The 20,377-nt window shown below is 39.3% G+C and overlaps 1 protein-coding gene across 4 annotated transcripts; it reads left to right on the top strand.

Moving 5' to 3' along the window:
- The first annotated feature begins 3,574 nt into the window (after positions 1-3,574).
- On the top strand, positions 3,575-19,427 carry LOC111243191 (uncharacterized). Of its 4 annotated transcripts, none has more exons than XM_086984777.1 (6): positions 3,575-3,711; positions 13,895-14,092; positions 15,115-15,270; positions 16,102-16,310; positions 17,230-17,381; positions 18,039-19,427. In XM_086984777.1, exons 2-6 carry the CDS (start codon positions 13,945-13,947, stop codon positions 18,202-18,204), a joined length of 831 nt encoding a protein of 276 aa, XP_086840903.1. In that variant the 5' UTR covers positions 3,575-3,711; positions 13,895-13,944; the 3' UTR covers positions 18,205-19,427. The 4 variants fall into 4 exon arrangements, with proteins under 4 accessions (XP_086840903.1, XP_086840893.1, XP_022644128.1 ...); XM_086984767.1 differs by lacking the exon at positions 3,575-3,711 and adding an exon at positions 5,585-6,262 and having other exon boundaries at positions 12,574-14,092; XM_022788393.2 differs by lacking the exon at positions 3,575-3,711 and adding an exon at positions 5,595-6,262 and having other exon boundaries at positions 13,844-14,092.
- The last annotated feature ends 950 nt before the right edge of the window (positions 19,428-20,377 follow it).

The raw sequence follows: 20,377 nt of genomic DNA, 5'->3' as shown, positions 1-20,377 counted from the left end.
CTCTTATCGAAAAAAGTTGCCCGGACAAGCGGTTGGAAGACTGGTATTGTCTCCGGAGCTATTAGTGCTTATTTATCGCATCTTGGTCCTTATTATTATCAGTCAAGTGTTCATCGGTACCAGACAGAGGCACTTAATCAAAGGATGGCTATACGTAGGAGTAGTACTCGTGCTATCACTAAGACTAAACGTAGCAGGCGATGCCATCTATAGCATCGGCGCAAGAGCTTTAAGAGATTTTATAAAAGGCGTATTTACGTGACCTTGACACAAGTGACATGTGGCAATACAGAGTTGCCTAGGAAAGGAGGTAAAGGTCTCTATTTTTGGGTTTTGGCAGATACCTCTAGTTTATCTAAATATTCGCCATTTTTCCGAAAATTATGCGAGTGAAGATGACGTTGGTCCCCGATATATTCTCCCGATATAGCATTCTGAGTTGCAAGATGTCAAGGCTAATTGGCAGATTCCGATATTGTTTGATAAAACTGAGAAAGATGCAGACCGTAATTTTCAACAGAAAAAGCATGCGTTCATATGGATTTGAAACCAAAGGATCCCTTTAAGGTTCATTATTATCTGTTTGTATCTCAGATGCGAAGTATTTCTGGACTAGGAGATATGTTTAAAGGAAATGGGTTGGATATAAAGCAGCAGTTAAATTATGATTTTTATGTTTTATGGTTTATATTGTTGTATATATATATGATATAGGAATGCTTGAAACCGTTGGAGGTGCCCAAATTTTGTTTTCTTCTATATCTGATGATATGAAGAGTAGATTGGGAGCTACATGTATAAAATTGAAATATTCTCTTGTAATTTGGGTTACCTTCACTCTCGTGAAGTAAAAGTATTTTGGTTGCATACGAATTGCTTTTATTTCCTCTTCTAATTCTGCAATGTTATCGCATTCATACCTAAAAACATTAAGTAAAGCAGGTTCAGTATTGTAATAAAAATATATTCTGCGTTTACGTGGTGAGAGGTGTCGCACCCAAGGAATTTATACTAAAGTGCGTAATCAATATTGCTAGTCATAAAAATATATTTGGGAGTGAAGGCTCTGTTGACACTCCTTTGTATTGGACTTGGTAGGGATATTTTTATATATTCTAGGCAACTCATCCCATTTAATCCAACCATAGAAGTTGTTGATAACCACGCCGGCCTATTGGTGGTAATTTTACTTCAACGTTCGCCTACAGGCAATGTTATCTTCAAATGAAACCCGGCCAATGGCATCTACAGATGCAGGGTCCCGCACTGGCATCTATCCTGCATCTTCAGATACGCTGACATATAACAAAATTTCGTACTAGGAAACACCGTCGCTCAATAGGCCTTTACTTCGATTTATAAGATTTCGATGATATCGATAATCGTAGTGCACTTCAAAAGATTCATGGCCAGGCTCCCATTCGTGATAGTATGTGAAAGTGAGCGAAAGTATAGAAGCTATGGCGGAACAATGTCAAACGTGTGAAGATTGCACTTCGCTTGACTTCAATCGACACTGCAATTTTTTTGAAATGATGTGTTGAAGAAGGGGACGACAACATAGTGTTTATGTCACACAGCGCGTATACTTTGAAAAGTACACTGCTTTCGACCGCAAGCAATGTACTTCGTTTTGAAGAAGAACGCAGGAATTTTTTTTTCTCTGTGAAGATTTTAATTGCAATTGCAACATTTTTGTTTTCTTAGAAATTCTTTTATGATCATGACTTTAGTTTACGCGGTCTTTGTACTTGGACTACCTTTATAGCACCTTCGTATTGGACAGTCTGATTCCACTAAGCTATTGCAAGCGAATCCGATGGGTCTATTGTCTAACAAGTTTTTTTTCATTTTATTTATTAATTCAAGTCTTATATTGAATTTTCAGTAATATTTTTATTGATATATTTTCGATCTTGTCCTGTTGAAGAGCCTTATGTACTTTTAAGTCAAGTATTGACATTTTAATTATTTTGCTTCCTTTTTATTTCGTCCTTGAGTTTCGCAGACTAGATCGAAAAAAAAAGAAGATTAAAAACAATAGTCGGAAAAAATTCTGCAAGGAAGAATAATTTTCCAAACTAGTATTGGAACTAGATCATAACGATAGCGAATGAGTGTTCTTCAACAACAGCGCTGCGGAAATTCATCGAAAATTCATATAGACATTGGATGGCAAGAAGACCGTAAACGAACGTGCGTTAGGTGAATAGTGCGAATAATGCAAAAAAAATAACGTCGAAGACCGGTAAAAAGATAACCTGATGTCGGGACGTCAAGGACAACAGCGCACTGCCGCAATCGGAAAGGACCCTCTCGAAGACAGAACTTGGGGTCTAAAGGCCAAAAGCAGAATTTCACATATGTGTTATAGAATTATCACTCGAATTCTGAAAATGCGATAACCGAGTAAAAAATGGGTTTCCCGGGAATTGACTTTAGGAAACCTGCAAACGCGTGTGATATGTTCCTCGTACGATCTGCAGAACTTGATTCAACAAAAAATACGCCCGGCACATACGATTGCTATGATGCAATCTTTACCGCTAGCTCGAAAGGGATAAAATGTAAATATGACATCGCTTTGGAAAGGGGAAACAGATCTAGGTAGCAGTATCGGATATATTTGGCCGCAGGATGATGATAGCATTCGCAACAGATATCAGGGGCGTCTGCTAGCATGAAATATGCTAGAATAGGAACAGTTAATGTAGCTTGCTACTTTGAGTTCCTCAAGAGATTTACAGACCGTTGGTACGGCAATCGGAAGCACGTAGTTTGACTTATCGATGGCAACACAGCATCTCATCGGTGAGCCTCAGTTTCTTACTGCATCGGGCAAAGAAATATCAACGCTGGCTTTAGCCTGCCCTTTCTTTCGATCTAAGTCGGAGTGAATGCGAGGCTTTTGATGTTCTAAAAAGACAACATGTGACAAGCAAACCTCTCCTGATGTTATTATGGTCAGTAGCTATCGAATCAATATAGGGAGTAATAACATGCGAATGATGACTATGTTAGTGAAACTTAATGAATTAAAAAATAAATCAATAGCCGAAATATGCCGAACATTATCAATTGTCTTGTCTATCTAGCTACCCGCCCAATTACGAAAACACGACACTGAAGTATAGTCTCGCAAACATTTCTTGGTATGTAAATACTGCTTCTTTAGATAATTTATGTCTAAAAAAATAAAAGAGAAGGAAGTTTATCGAAGGGACTCAATTTATTATACATGCGAGTAATTCGACAAGATTAAATAAGAGGTTAGCTAGAAATCAAACCGAATATTCCAGGGTTTGATAGGTGGCTAAAGAAAATGCAGTGGCTGATATGTTTCATGGTTACGTTGGGAGTCTCCTTTTTAAATTTTGCGCATTTGCGGAAGAACATTCTTGCCGTTAGTTGATTCCTATTCCAGTTTTACTGTGTTCCATCGAGGTGATGTAAACGCATAGTATTTTCAGTTCGCACCTTCGCTTATGAATGCAGAAGATGATCTTCACTCCGTTTAATATTCAGATACTTATATAGTTAAGTGCATATCCTATTTTAATATTGGTATTTTATTTTTTTTTTTAAATATACATGTAATGTACGAAAAGCAACCCATATATACGCTATTGGTGAATCTTGTTGATTGTTAGTTAACTCGTGGCTGCGAAACGAGATTTCCGTTCGTCTTTACTCTGTCTCATCGTTAAGTGGGTACGTCGAATATGCTTATATATATTTATCTAAATGCCAAGAGCCATATACGTGATATAGGATAAAATAGCTAGATATCCTGCGTGGATTTGAGTTTCAAATCAGAGTAGAATATGCAGATAGGTAAGGTAACGAATGTGCATGAAAAGTGTACTCATGAGTCCTTTTTTGCTTTTACCTAACCCAGAGTAAACCTAATCAAAGTGTAGCCAACAAATCGTCGAGGCTACCCGAATAACGTGATGTATTTGGCGTTTTAAGTTTTTTTTTCTTTATTCGGGTATGTTATCTATATCGTTCCTCACATAAACTCGTATTATTAGCACGATACCATACGTGCTCCTAGTATTGTCCTCATAAGCTAAACAAAACTTTTCTATACAACCGTTAAGAAATCACAGTTTATCAAGATTCAAAATTCAAGAAAAAATCAAGCTTTTGTACAAATAATCTCTTTATTTACGTGAAATGAGCCTATAGGACAAGTTTTGTCAAGGCAACCCTGACTATCTAATCTAAAAAGAATATTACGATAGTTCTTATAAAATTTGCCAACAAAAATTCTATGGGGCTACACTTTTTTGAAACTATCGAATTTTGCTTAATTATCTCTTTCTCATAGTAAAATACCCATAAACATTTTCTTAATTGTACTTGACGGAAAGAAAGGTTTCGCAAGTCCTACGCGCATTTTCGAACCAAAATGAGTCACTTAGCGTACGATTACATCGGACAAATATATATATTAGTTGGTGCATTTAAATTCGGACACATTTTAGCCGACTACTTCGTTGTTGCGCAGATGCGTTTATCCGCTGAATTGGATACTTTTTCAAGATGACCAGTTTTTTTTTTGTCCAAAACCAAAGACGCTTATCATGGCGGAATACGGTGCGCCGTTTTTTGCAATTTAAGCCAAGAACAACCATTGTCCAATCGCTTCCGCCGAAACCAATCGCGACCAGGACTCAAAGCTTCTTTGCTCGAAATTGAAGATCCACGTTGTTCTTAGCTTCCATAGGGCTATAAAAAATCCAGCAAAGATTTTCATGAGCCAAACTGGGAGATCCTCGATGGAGTTTAAAAAAAGAACTTAAAAATTCATCTAAATAAACGAAAGGGCCGTTCCTAACATACTTGGATCGTTATATAAAATTGACGACCATTTTAGAGGAGAGAATATGAACTGTCAATGAAATCATTTAGGTTATCTTCGTCGTTAGGCTTCCTGCAAATGTTTGCGTATTTTTGCATCTTACATTGTTGCTAATTGTTTTAAGCCCTCGGATTTTTAGGTTTTTGCTCTACTATTAGACCGGAGTTTGGCAATTTTATGTAGTGTGTTTGGATGATACGTTAATGAGTTCACACCCAAATATCACTCACCTCACGCTTACTTTTAGAAGGCTACCTTCAGATTAATGAAAGGATATCTTGATAAAAACTGGTTGAGGTCGCGAATTAAAGCTTTAGCTGCGACGAATATTTGTTACATTGAATGAGTACAACTGTCAGTTACGGAATTTCTAGTACGTGAAACAAATTTTTAAGAAATATGCATTATTGCTTAGAGAGGGTTACGTAAGCAACGTACAAAAAACATCGATCTAACTTTTCTATACAAACGCATTAGTCCGATGTTAAGTTCAATCCGCATTAGTCACTGGTACTAATTTTCAGCTAATGACGGCTGATTTTCTAGCAAAGTACCCTTTTTGATCGATGGGTTTTAAAGATTGCTACAAACGCAACCGTTTAAGTGCTTTGTAAGTACTAGCCACGATTAATGTGTAATCGTCCCAGCCGACGTTATTGCGTACTTGGGTAAGAAGGGGCGTTACCTATACGATGTGCCTACTATCTAGATAGAACGCGTCCTCCGCTGTATTCTGAATAATATTATAGAAAACTAAATGGATAAGATGTTTTCAAGCTTTTTTGGCAAGGGCTCAAAGAAGTCTATGTGGACACCTGTGACTCTTCAGCGAACTTCCTAAGCAATTTTCTAATTCGTGTCGCAAATAACGTATCGTTCGTCAGAGTTGGAGAAACGCTCTTTGAATGCTAATGTCGACAGGACAATCGAAAGAAACGAAAAAACGAAGCGTGTTTCGGGGAGGTCTACGTAAATCATAAGCCGTCTCCATGCAAGCAAAGGATTCCCCGCCGCAGGACATTGCACTTGAGCAAGACGCCTATCAACAGGAGAGTGCCTACTCACCCTTATCATTGCCAGATGTGGATATCGTGTGTTCCCGGTGCTGTGGCTTCAGCTACAAGGATGGATTAATTCTAGGAATGCTATTTTTCAATTTAATCATGTTCATAATCTGGTATAATAGCATACGGAAGTACTTCCCTACCGAGAGAGACCTAAGTAGAAAGTTTGGGTTTTTGAGATGAGCGCGACGGGAACGAGTCAAAATTGTCGAACGAACACGAGAGCTACGAGGCGGTTATCCTGATGAAGTGCGACATACAGAAAACCATATTTGTCTGAAGATTCAAAATAACTTGCCATCTTCACGATGGCAACGTCACGGTTCAACTGGTGTGTTTCTCATTAGTGATGCTGCTTCCATATCTTTTGTATTGACTGGCTTGCCTAATTGTTGTAAATCCTGCATTTTGCTTATATAGATAAAAATACTGGACGTTTGCGCATGCAGATGCTCATTCCAAGACCTACTAGTAAATGGTAGTTTTTGGTCAACTTGTTAGTTTTCAACAGTTGTCAATGTCAGGAGCTGACGTAGCTTTACGTCAACCGATATGCATAGCAAACATCTTTGTGACGATGTTGCTTAACGAAGCTGGCTACGTTACGGTCCGCTACTAATACAAATGTATACATCTAGGATATATAATAGGCCTATCTCAACGTTGTACGTCAACTGTCCATAGTTGAAGTGATCTTTGGGAAAAATTTGATCCTTTCATGAGGACACTCACAGAAAATCCGATGTAATTGAACGTCAGACTTTTTCGAATCGAACAATATTTTCTCTAAGCTGTAGTGTTATATCTGTCCTATTGCTGGCACATAGCCTTGCTGATTCTGTCACGGGCATTATCCGAAAATGACTGCTTTTTTTTTCTCGATGGGCAGGATTATTTATGTGAACAGTGTTCACCAAACATGTACAGACAAGTTGTGTCGAAGGTTAGATCATAAGACGAGCCTATTTTATAACGATACTTTATTTTGCGACACTTATTTGTATTTGAGATGTGCTCTGTCTGGGACCGTCCACTCGAATGTTGTTACTCGTAGTTCTACCGGGGGAGCCGTGATAGTTTACTAACTGCTTAAATCTTCGGACTCCTGCCTTGACATGGGGAAGATCCCTGCGAAGGTGAGCAACAAAGAGCAGTATAAAACAGATCCTTATTACTATGGTTGGATGTTAGCATTCAGATTCGCTGTGTGCAGAAACGCAAAGTTTATTCATCGCGGTCAAAATAAATTTGCTAAAATGAGTTCGACGAACAGGTGCCGAGTGATTTGAAGGCGGGTCAAGAGCAGATGTGAGAATTATCCATTGTTTTGGTTGGTCGTTAGAACAGTGGGCAATCCTTTCATCGAAATGTAACTTGCGATTCGAGGAAATACCCCACGGTGGTCACATACGGCGTTACCAGTGGCTGGATGCAATCAGATAAGTTGTGCGTAACCCCAAAGGAAATGTACAGCTGCAAAAACAATAGTCTAGTCCATGTTAGTTATCAGTTATGGCTGAAGTGTGTTGTCGATCGCACAACAGCGCTCCATCGATAGGAAGGGTCACGGTGACAAAATGTCGATATTACGGTCAACCATACTCGATGGACGATGCTTCGAAGTTCTGGAAAACTAGTAAATTTCAATGTGATGCTGAAAGGAATTGCCTTTGAAGAGTTTAGACTTAGCAGTATCTCGAAATTATACAAGAACCGCATTCGTAAGCCACCATACAACAGGTCATAAATATTGGTTAGCATATTTCGGTTGAAAGGATCTAATTTGACATACTGGCAGGCCTCATTATAGCAGTGTCCCATATTTGCGTTAATTATGAGGCATGTTCGTATGCACCGGTTCATTAATCCAGAAATTCGATTTAATGTACGAGCTTTAACATTGGCCGACTAAAATTACGGAATCCATATCTCAGCTCGTAGCATTGGGAGACGTCAAATGGCGTCCCATATTTTTTCTATTCTGTAACATTTGGAGACATCTTAGGTAATGTGGTATACATGAATACCTTTATATGCTTATAAAACGATCATAGTCACTAAGTGTAGAAATTTCAACAAGTGCCTTCATTTCGTATGCGTTTTCCCCTAGTAAAATAACTGTCGTAGTTGACGCAGAATCGAAGAGCGCTGGCTTGCTTCTATATAAACTTGTGCATCTTACATTAGAGCTACACTCTAAGCGGCAAAAAGCTGTGGGAGATACTGCCTCGGAGCGAACTGCGTGAAATACGAAATGATGATCCAGAGCTATATGGCGGCTGTAATTTTGTGGCCGTAACAGAGTGCAAAAGGGATTACATCGGGACTTGTAATGCTCTTTAGCAATGTCTCTATTGTACCGGTATATTGAATTAATGGCTAGAGAACAATATAAGACTTATCTTGCCATTTGTATGGTAGTCGATGTCGATAAAGGAAGACTGATTTGACTATCGCCATTCGCAGACGGTATGTTGGCAATGATCTTGGACATAGTATCGTTGCCGGAGGTACTTGACACATGTGGCAATGTTTTAACTTCTTAGTGAAATATCGAGGAATAAGGTCAAGCACAAAACGTTACCGGGCCAGTAGCCGTTCAACTTTAAATTGCCTCCTCCAAAATGAAAAATGACAAATTCTGCTTCGAAATAGACAGCTTCTGTCCAGAGTTTGTACTCGAAGGAGCTGTTCCGGGATACACAAACTAACAAAAGGCAAACTAAATAGTTCAGCCTTTTTTGACGTCTCGAATATAATGTTAGGTGGGATTGATATCAATGTTATCTTTGAAACGATCTTTTTCAAAGCAACAATTATTTCGATACTGTAAAAGTGCCGCCCTTGTGTTTGCTTTCTACGACTTCATATTGTACTAAGGCCCCTGTGTTGGAAAACACTTACGTTACCAAGTGCCATCAGGCTTATACAGACCAAATTTTTTTCACCTAACAGGGTATTTAGCATTACTTTTATAATTCCTAGGACCCTATGATATACGTTTTTAGTGCGTTGGAGTTTCGTCTCACACAGCTTTGCAAAATTACCAAACATCTCATATAACAAAAAATATTAAGGATATCTTTTAGATTTCACAAAATACAACTTTTTGAACTCTTCGAACATTGTTCATTATGGCTGCTTACAAGCAGTAACAGAATTCGCGTTCTGGCAGAATGATCAAGTTGAAAAATTACGTGTTTTGGTGCAACATCTTGTCAGATGGTTCCACTGTTCCTTCAGCTGGTATACGGTGTCTGTCTGTAGGTGTCTTCCGGTTAGCATAACTTATCACTTCCGTCGAGAAGTGGTTTTTCTTTGATTTTCTCTAGAAACAACTTTCCGCAAATCGACAAAGTCTTCATCGAAGCTCCGCTAGCGGCCCGAAGGGCTATGAGTCATTGCTGGTGTGCGTGGATGTGCGTGTGTGTGTGTGTGGAACAAAGAACAAAGTGGCTAGAAAAAATGATCGTCCCACTAGCCGATCAGAGCAAATTCCTTAAATCGTTAAAAGCTTCAGTCTTCGAAATGTTCGTTCTTCCTGTTTCTCGCAGTCCATAGGCATGTGTCGAAAACGTCCAGCCAAAACAGACATTTATCATTTTTACATGCTCCTCTGTTGGTGCAACTGTTGCACCAACAGAGGAGCATGTAAGCACCAACTGGTTGGTGATGATTTGACTGCAATAGGTCGGATCCTCATTTTTAAAGAAATTCATTCTCACCACCCCTCCTGCAATAGAAATCCAAACCGGTGACAGTACTAGCTTATAGATACGGCGCTTTGGATTAATAGGGCGGAAAGGGAATCAACAATAGGTAACCGTGAGCGAAGTAATGTTTCCAAGTTTTTAGAAGTTATAGTAAACGGGTGCACAATACAGTCAGTTAGTAAAACTGTAACGCCGGGTTGTAAGAGCATAGCTAACGTCCCAAGTATGTATGTTAAACACAATCGGAAATTGAATACTGATCCATAGCGAACTGGGAAATCGATTGTCTAACGTACAAACTACTGGTAAGAGCGTCCCCGCGCTTCATATGTTGAAACTACTTACAGTGGTTAAGAAGGTCCATCTTCTGATCTGCGGCGACTTCCCCTATAAGGTTCTACTTCCATGCTAGTCACATCACAGACAAACCATTTGGATGGTACGAGCATATGGCTAACCCGTGGCCTGCGCTGAAGGAGGCACAACTTTTTCGTCATTGTTCTTGAGTAAATTAGAAATGTGACAGTATAATTCGTTCAACTGCACACGAGCTCGATTATAGAAAGGCACTGCTATGGAAATTTCCAGTTCGTTCATGTTAAACCATCAATGTGATAGTTTTTTTCACAAAAAAAGTTTTCCGTCGCATAGGCGGCATTCTGCTTGCATTCCTATTACCTGTAAGGCTCTACAAACAAACGCTTATTGTTATGAAAAATAAACTATTATCTAAAAGTGAAGTTCTAGTTGCAATCGTAATCTGTCCAATTTGCATAGAGACGAAGCTGGTCAGAATATCCGTCGTAATCAGAAAGACGAAATTTCCTGTCACGTTTGACTAATCTGTCATGCTTCGTTAAGCTGATGGCTGGCTATTGGAAGCATCATTTGTACCCCCCGTGTCCTGTCGCCTCAGCCACAACAACAAACGGGCGATATAGTCCAATCAACCAAGCATATCGCTAGAATACATGTCACGTTGAGAATCTAGGTAAAGTACCTTAATTACGAATTTAACTGTGACCTTGCAGAGGAACTCTCTCCTGAACTAATTATTACTGCATAATGTGTAAGGTATGCTAGCAAGCATTCTAAAAGAAACCTTAATTGGTGCCTACCTAGCTATTACTTCTTGATATTATTTTTACATACTCACAAAGAGTCTCTGCTTCAGAAGATTCTTTTGCTTTACATAATACGCCGTAATTTAATCCTAGACCCTTGTGGTACCTACCGGCCAAGAAAATTGACTTTGGTTACTTTTGTGCAACTTGGTTTTGGTGGATATTAGTTGTAACTTCAACAACTCTTTAAAAAGGCCAGCGTCCGAAGTTCGTTGGCCAACGGCTACATTAACTCCCATAATTTACTATATATGTAGTCGCGGCATAAAGAAACGCACTTCTGTCTCTCACAGTTTTGCATAGTTCACAATCCTTGACGGATTGTGAAAACAAAGCGTTTAAAAGTTGTACTTACTAAAAAGATCTCTATATTTTATTCGGTGTCACCAGTCAATTAACTATATGACTTGCTACCATTTTTTGCTATCACGACCACGTGCTTCAAGCGGTGGGTTAAATCTATAGCAAAGAGAGTAGACGGCGGTCTTGGTCAGTCCTGGTTAATCAAGGAAAGTAGAAATTGGGTGTACAAGAGAGAAGCTTAGAGAGAACGTTGATGTCACCGTTTTGGGCTTAGCTAAAAATTTCAGCTTGTCACGCTAGAACTATAACTGACCTACGATGCAAGGCTTAGCCTTTACAATAGAAAAGTGCGAGCTGTTCGCTTCAACAACCATATAAAACGTGACTCACAGTGTGGACATTCTAGAACAAGCTAGAAAATCAATAAAAACAAATCTAATTTTAGAGTCATGTTCAGTATTAAAGTATACCGATTTATATGTATCCATTTCCTAGCTATGCTTTGTAAATATGAAAGCAAATAGTAGTACATGGAGGAGCCGACCCGCAAAGTGGACCGTATTTGTCGATTTCAATAGCCGCTGGATATCACGTAGATTTTTAACACTAAAATCCTATTTCTACTATAAGAAGCGGTTTTAAGCGGTCCACTTCGAGTATCGTTCCACATTTTTACTATTTCGCGCTTTTCTATAAAAACGAAAAATTTTATTCTCAAAATTTTGATAGTTAAACCATTTTGTTAGCAAGATAGTTAAACAATTTTTATGTCTAAGCATTACGTTACAATGAGCCCTTAAAGGCAAGCTGAAAAACTTAAGCAAGAGTAAATGTAACATGTCTAACGCTTCTGAATCCGAGATGCATGTCTAAAGCAAAGATGCATTTTTTAAGCTTTTTTTGTTTCACAACATAAAGTTCCTATAAGTCTATTTCAAAGTATCAGTATCATTTCAAAGTACAAATTCGCCGTATTACCTTTTTTTTTTACCGAAAATTACGTAGTGTTCATTTTGGTGGACGTCCACCCTGTTTTCCCTTTCGTTCTTAAAATAGATAGATACTAAAGGTTTCCCTTTATTAACTCTCTTGCTTTGCCATTTTTGCGACGTTACTCCTTGTCCTAGATTTCGGCTTGATGTTCTTGATTGATGACAATAGGGTTGCATACCCCGCAAGGTTTTTGAACTCCTTTAATTACCACGCTCTCTGAGCATTTTTCACAAAAAAAAATCGAGAAAGAAAAAATATGAAGAGATACTATACTCCTTAGGCAAATATTATTAATGGTTTTTAGATCTTAAACAAATCTTCTCAGTTTAAGCCACATAAAACATACTCCCGTGTATCCGCAGACTTGGCGATGCGTCGGGCCTGATCATATGTCCGACCCAATTTGCCGTTGACGGTAATTCGGTAAAATTTGACAAACAAATCACTAGATATTATTGTTAGAGTTGTTTCTGGCCGCCCAATCTTTTTAACAAACAACTTTTCTTTAGGTGGGCTTCCTTATTTGTACCATCTCTGGCAATTTTGCAAGGGGTGTATCAGATGTTGGTACTAACGGCTCGAGATAGCACGAACGCTTAACCCAGCGCCAACGTTGAACAGAATGAAATTCCGCTGGTTTTTCTTGTGCAGTGACGGCACGCGTAAAGCGGAAGAAGCTCTCGGTCTGGACGAACTATAGGCGAAAAAAGGCCGAGGGCGACAGTGAAAAACTGACCGAAGGATGACAATGCGTGCGCTGTTGCTTTTGCGCCGATTCGACTGGCTACCCTTCATTTGCCGTTAGTTGAAAATAAAAATCGCAAAGCCGTTGACGTGGCTGTGTCTTTACTGCTGTCGCCATCCGTGTTCTATCGTATCCTGTCTACGTGCTGTAGTGTCGTTCCTACTACAAACAAATGCCTTTTCAAATGCCTTCACCGCTCATGAAAGCTTTCCCCATGGAATGTCCGACGTTACAAGCATCCCTTCGCAGCTTCTTCCCATGTCGTCTCTCTTCTGTAGTGCGGCGCATTTCTGCTCCTTTCTGTCGGAGTTGCGTTATTGAAACTGTTGTTACAACAGTTTCAACGCTGTTGCGCACCGCTGTTGTTCATTTGTTCGGTCGTTGTTGTATTTCGGCGAAAAACCAGGAGGAATTCCCTAATGCAATTGTTCCATATTGGAGAACCTCAAGGAGGACTAGTAAACGTTGCTACGACGTCGGATGGCTACCAGCTCGTCTTTATATCGGTGCTCAATAGCTAAAGGAATCCATCATTTGCTAGTTCAAAACTTCTGCCGGTTAGTAGTAGGAGTAGTAGTTGCAGTGCTGCGATGTTTCATCTATCGAAAAAGCAAGAGACTTTAGAAAAAGAGCAAGAACGCGGGATTGGCTGTATGTGTGTGTCCGTGTGTAATTCTATGGTCTGCTGATGGCGCGCAGGACTGGCGTTGGTGGTTGAGGCGAGGGCGAAGAAGCAACCGGACGTGTTCTGACTGGTAGCGGAACAAGCCTCAAAAGCTAGTGGGGTTCAAGCCGTTGGGCTATTTCGCGCCCAGAGTCACCCGGTGCTGCGCGATTTCGATGGCGTGACACCATAAACGTAACGAGTGACTTTGTTAAACACTAGTATACTGGCGACAGTGATCAACAGTTGTTTGTTGTGTCGTCGCACTCCAGTCAGCAAAGGTGTTCAATCACTTTCCTACCAATCTTTGTTTTCTTTGAGAAGCCATTTTGTTTAATGTGCCTCTTCTATATGTATTTTGAGGGTGTAGGAGTTTATACAAGCGCTGACTCTCTGAGGACGTCCAAAACGTGTGTTTAAGGTGAGCTGTGCCGTCACAAGATAGAGGATCTACTTTAAAACTACTGGACCATGCTTGGAACCCGAATACTGCTGGGTTTGCTCAGTGCGACAACGGTAATTGCAGTGTTTGCGACAGCTGTTGCCGCCCAGGAGGATGAAACTAATAACGACTTCAACAGAACTGTCAAACGCTCGAAAAGAGGATATGAATACATAGGTGTGTATTAAACATTATGTACGTATGGGAATTCCGCGGATAATAGGCATTTAAGCTTACACGGTTAGGTGGTATTCACATAAATGTGCTTAAAGACGTAATATTTACATAGAGGCACTTTTTACCGGTACGTACTATGTTTGATTAACGATGTTTAACGGTGACTTGGTTGTATGTCTAGCTTAACTTCTTAATTAAAAGCAAACATTCATGAAGGGATCATATCTAGCGGTTATAAGCTACAATCGTATAGTATAACAGGCCTGTTAACTTCAAGTTGTTCAATTTACCAACGGACTGAGCTTTGCGCATGGTAACGTGGATTTTTATCGTGCTTTAGAGGCGCGTCAGGCTCGAAGATGAGTATTGATAATTTTAAATTCTAAGTGCCCTATCCAGTTAATATACTGTCCATCTTTATTCATAGTTTATTTAACTAGTGTCCTTTAATAGGTTCTCTCAAGATATGACCGCTACATGAGATTACCTTGCTTTTTAATCAATACAGAGCCAAGACCCCTCGATTTGCTTAACAACTAGCTTTTAAGCTTGCCACTAAACATTATATTAATGTGACATGAGGAGCGGTCCTGACTGTATGGGACCAGGCGTCAAAAAATACTGATACTTTTACTATATGCATAGCAAGATGTTTGCTTCTCTTTTACTCACATTTGCCGTGTAGTATATGCCGTCATAAAATATGCAAATACTTGGAAATATATAATTGTTTATTTTTACTGGAGGACCAAATAGGGACCGCATAGTCTATCAGTTTTTGCACTCCTTTACCTGGTCCCTAATCAAAGTGTAGTGAGCCCTATACTTCAGCACGGTCGTCTATGACTGGAGCAAGAACCCTACACACTAGACGATTGTTACTCAGATAGAGTAAATTCGATTTTCCGAAATTTCTTTGAAGTTAGTCCTATAATGCAACGAAAGCCTTTTGAATATTTTAGCTTTGCAGGTGATTTACACATTACTAAACACTTTTTAATAATTCATTCATTCATTTTCAGACTATGTTCCACACTATGAGTCGAAATCTTCGCATTACGGCCATGCGGTAGGCCATTCTTATGGAGGTGGCAAGCACTACCATCATCATCACCACAGCCACAAGTATAGCCATTGCAAACATTGCCACAAAAAACACTACCATGATAAGAAACACGGTTAGTATCTATAATACAAGGTGTTATATAGACATTAGAAAGAATGGCGTTATAAATCTTCAATAGGATAAAGGCGTACTTTATCATAAATGAAATTTACTGGACGAGCCACTTTCATTTCAATGGAATCGAACATTAGATATTCCGGGTGCCAATTACCGGGAACCGGTCCTAAAATACGTGACGGAAATCTATTGTACAGATGATTATTAGCTGGCCTACTATAAGCGGATACCATTTTTTGGCCAGCGGACGATACCACTTTGTGGAAAAACTAGGACGCCGTTATAAATCCTTCCTCGTGTCTGAAACAGTGTGAAGAGTCGATCTAAACTTTATAAAAGGTCTGCCTGTAACGTGTGAGCGTTGGTGGATAATGGTATTATACATCGCATCACTTTTTAATTGGCATTCGAAAACGAATTATATGACTATGACCGTTCACGGCGTTGTTGAGAGTTAGCCTTTATCACGGTGCGACACCCTGTAACTGTCGTTATTGACGACCTCCTTCATTGTAGCAGAACGCAGTGAAGATATAAGATACTGAAGTGCGCCCACAACGCAGACAAGCTGTTGCGGTATAAAGCGGATAAAGTGAATGACTTCGTTACGTTCGAATTCAGTCTGCTCTAATGCTTAATAAATGTTTCACTCTACAAAGAGGGGATTTCGCTTTTGTAATTTATGTTTTCATAATGGACATGGAAAAAGGATGAATAATAAATCGTCGTGGCGTTGCTGGTTTCGTTTTTTTTGCTATCCTGTTAGTCATTTGTTAGTCGCTAGTAATGTTGTCGTCAACATATTTGTTTGTTTGTTTCTTTCCAGTGAGCTTAACGGGTCTTTTAGCTCTTTTGGCTCCTTTGGCACTGCTTCCGCTAATTACCGGCGCAGTCGCACCGTTGACGATGGCCCCTCTCGTGGTACCCGCCATGACCCAGGTCGTAGCTGGAACAGCCGCGGCCACTTCCGGCCGACGAAAACGCCGTTCTCTTCCGTCTTTTGGCGTTGACTCTATCCACAAGTATCTACAGAAGGTCAGTTCCACTAGCGTTTTCCACAACAAAAATCATATACTAAAAATATATCACAAAGTGAACGAACTTCAGTCATATTGTCCAGTCAATCAAGTCGAGAGCAGCGTTTGTTGATAGCGGATATGTTTGTTTTGTCCTACATATATAACGATCAGCGATATATAGGGCTGGTGATTTGTCACATAGGACAATTCTTGAAAATGCCGTGTATGTATATTTTTTAATTATATCCTCTATCTCGAAAAACGTGTGCCCCACTTTTTAGTAATCTTTAGTTTAGTGCTATATTGCCTGATACAGAGAATTATCTAATTATATTTGAATTCACTTCAACGATCTCATTTCTTGTGCGAAGCTTTGCTTACTACTTGGACTGTACACATGGTTTAATCCAAGCTACACGGTATATAGACACTTTTATCTAAATGTAGACGAATATCGTCCAAAGAAAAAATCGTCATGCACTGCATTGCAATAGAACTTTCAATAATCTGCATTTTTGAGGCTTTCTAGCAATGTCCTGTTTTGGCGACTGTTGCCTCGTTATCAATCACTTTGAGTTTAGGCCCATAATGTGAGTTCCCATGATAGGTAATCATAGGGACACAGACAGACTTCGGTTCGAGCCAGGAGCCAGCCGTCTGGTAGAGTGCGACAACAGCAATACTAGACGAAACACAGAGGCCTATTATGTGAAACGTTACCTGAACATAGCGCGACCGCTCCAATGTTCTTAAATAGTTTTCAGCTTGTTTTTGATACCATACACACACAAAAAAATACATCCCTGAAAATGCATGGGTAATATGCATGAAACGTCTTTCATACGTTGGCATGTTTTGTATATAAACTTTGTAGAGGGATTGCAAAATGAAACTCAAGTTAAAAAACAAATTTTAATGCTCTTGTTGTAAAATAGGTTAATCCTACAGGTGAATATAACGATGAAGTTATGGCACAGTATCTGAAATGTAGCGGGATGTTGGACGCGAAGAACCACTGTCTTGAGAGACTGACATGTCAATACACCGCCGGAACTCTTAGCAGTCTCGAAAAGGAAGTTGCATCTCTGTAAGTTCATTTTTGTTAGAGCATACGGTTTTCACAAAACGTTTTGTAAAAATAATTATTCAAAGAAAAGCTCCGAACATAACTTATTAGTTCTATAAATTATTTTAGAGCACATTTATTAAACAAATTATGAATATTTAACTCTTTCCGATTATCGATATCGATGGAACCGAAGCCACGTCTTCAAAGATTAACGTTACTACTTCCTATCTCTACTATAGTTGCGTATATAGCACAGGAGTTATACATACATAAGTGAAGTGTTTTTTCGCTTGACATAGCCTGTGAATACATGTAGCTGTTGCCGTTAGCGTCTGATATGTTAAAATACATGCAATCATTGATTTATGATAGTTGACCGGAAAAAAGGGAACGATATAGAATCGTGCACTGCATCTGCGCCTGATAGAGACATCAGATCCTCTTTAGCCCACCACGCAGTAGCCCGACATTTACGCTAAATAATACAATTGAAATCGTCGTGTCTTGTAACTCTCCCAACTACTAAAGATAAATTATCGTTCGGCTTTAGAAAATATTAGGTGCAAGTGACCGTTGCTACACACAAGAGGTATTTACGTGTTGAAATCATTATTATATTAAATGCAGGCACGTAATCTGTCTAATATAGCTATTTTTCATACATTTGAACCGCAGAATTATCTACACGATCGTGAAGAATAGGTTTATCCCTGAGACGTTCAAGGAACAGATGAGGAAAGCAGCATCATCGGGCCGGCAAAGCGCGCTCAAATGCTATGCTTTTCATTGTAATAGTCATAAAAATACCAATGCATTTACGGGATTTGGAAACTTTAAGTAGAACGACTATCCATGCTGCTGATTAAGGAGGCCTTGTGGACTATTATATCAACTTCCGGACGCCGCTTTGTTGCTCTGAAGCTCTATCATTTGCCACAATCCTTGCTCTATGAAAACGTTTCAATGCATCTATAAAATGTTGAACGCAACACGTTTCAGGAAATTAGCAAGCGGTCGCAGGAGCATCACCCTTTTGCTTTTTACGTAATAACATAGCTAAACATTAAGTAAAAAGTTAATTAGAGCTATATCTAGCAATTTTCTCTTAATTTTGTTAGCGTTTCATCTCCATTCGATATTTCAGGTAAGCAAAGGTATTCTTTAGTTTCTTTGAAGTGGTATTTTATGACTAGTAACACTGTTGGCCACAGCTGGCAAGATAACTTTAGAAAGGTATAGGTGTTCTTTGAATATCACTCGGTGAAATTTCCCACTTAAAAGCTATGGTATCCGAGATTGTTGGTCATCCTTTCTTTGACGACTGTTATTTGCCGGTAGGTAGTTTAAAGGCTAATGTAATTCGTGATGGAAATGCCCCACAGTGTGTTAGCTGATGCTTACTAATCAGGCGATTCTTTGAAGACGGCTAGGTAAAAGAAGAACGGCTGACACGATCGAATAGGACCAATCGAGTTGCAGTAGATATTTAAGATACAAAAGTAATTACGAGAAAGGCGATGTATATGGCTCGTTGGGATTTTCGCAGTGGTGTTTCGTTATTGTTGTCTATAAGAGGTGACTTAATAAGGTTATAGCGATATAAGGATATTCTCCCTGAAGTCGCACAATCATCATACTTAGGCAGATGCACTTATTCTGACACGTTTGGTAAAGCCCTGTTATTTTTCTATTGACTAGACCCTTAGAGGGTCAGGCCGACCAGATACACTGGGCTGTTGGGTTCAATTTGGAGGACAGACGTTTACTTACGCTGGCAGGTTTGTTCGTATTGTTGCCGATGCGCGATACCTACTATAGAAACTTATATCAGTCCTCTGAATAGCATATAATCAGAAGTTAATCAAAAGATAGACAATATCGAGTGCGCTAAGATCTCCATCTGTACGACGACAGAAATTCATAGTAAGTTATTCTGTCTTCAAGGTTATTGTTGTACATAGTCTGTGGAGACGTTTAATACATTATTTATTCACAATGCAATTCTTAAGTTAAGCTTTATGTATCGAACTGTAATAAACTGTCGATAACACCAATAAAAAAATGTTTTTTTTTTTTTACAACCCATCGTTATCGGGTCAAGTATCGAATATGACATTTTTATTTTTAAATCGGTCAGCGTGGATTAGAGTAGGCTGAAAAATGCCCTGCACGAGTACGGTTTGCGGATGAAGTACTCAAGTGTAAGTACTGATAAAGTTTGAAAGTATTCAAAATAGTTCCATTTCAGTCGCATGGGCACGATATTGCAATGCCCTTTAATATAGCGATGTGTCCCATTTGGAATTATACTTTGCCGTCGAAACGCCATAGCGATGAGGCTATTTATCAATTTTGCGTAGATGTATAAAAGATATACTTTTTTTTTTTCATAACTTTAGACCCTCCAATTACAAAAATTGTCATATTCTTTCGTTGAAACGTATGCATTCTTCGCGTTCGAATATACGCACTCACAAAAAATAATTCTATAGATATTTTTTTCATAACAACAAAAACCACAAATCTGTCGACTTGCAATCCGCTTAATGTGGGCGAAGGGCGAAATAGCAACCCGCAACGCAGGCAAGAAGGATCTAAAGAGGCGTGCGCGCCTGATGTTTCTCGTAGCGGTGTCCTATGGGTCTCAAGAGTCAGAAGCTCTAAGGTGATCCTGGTTGAGAGTCGAAAAAACTACCGTCTGGAACAAATGTTAGTCGTCCAATGGGAATTTACAAAGAAAGAATTTCTAGATGAGTCTGACAGCAGCTCATCCTCGCCTACTTTGTCATGGGTGCTCATAAGTTAACGCATGAATATGTTCATCAATAATTCACAAAACAGGCTTCCAATTATAGTGCAGAACATCTATAAAATGACGACCGACGCATCAGTCGGAAACAGTGCAAGTATTACCCTAACTTACTACGCAGTTCGAAAATAATCAACCGAGATACCTTATAATCGAGATATTGCCTGACATCGTGCTTACGCTTAAACTAGTTTAGCTTTTGTCT

This window comes from Varroa destructor, unplaced genomic scaffold, assembly GCF_002443255.2.
Source record: "Varroa destructor unplaced genomic scaffold, Vdes_3.0 BEIS01000001.1, whole genome shotgun sequence".
Taxonomy (NCBI): Eukaryota; Metazoa; Arthropoda; class Arachnida; order Mesostigmata; family Varroidae; genus Varroa; species Varroa destructor.
Note: the sequence above shows the minus strand (reverse complement) of the source record. Positions and strands in the feature narration are given on the sequence as shown.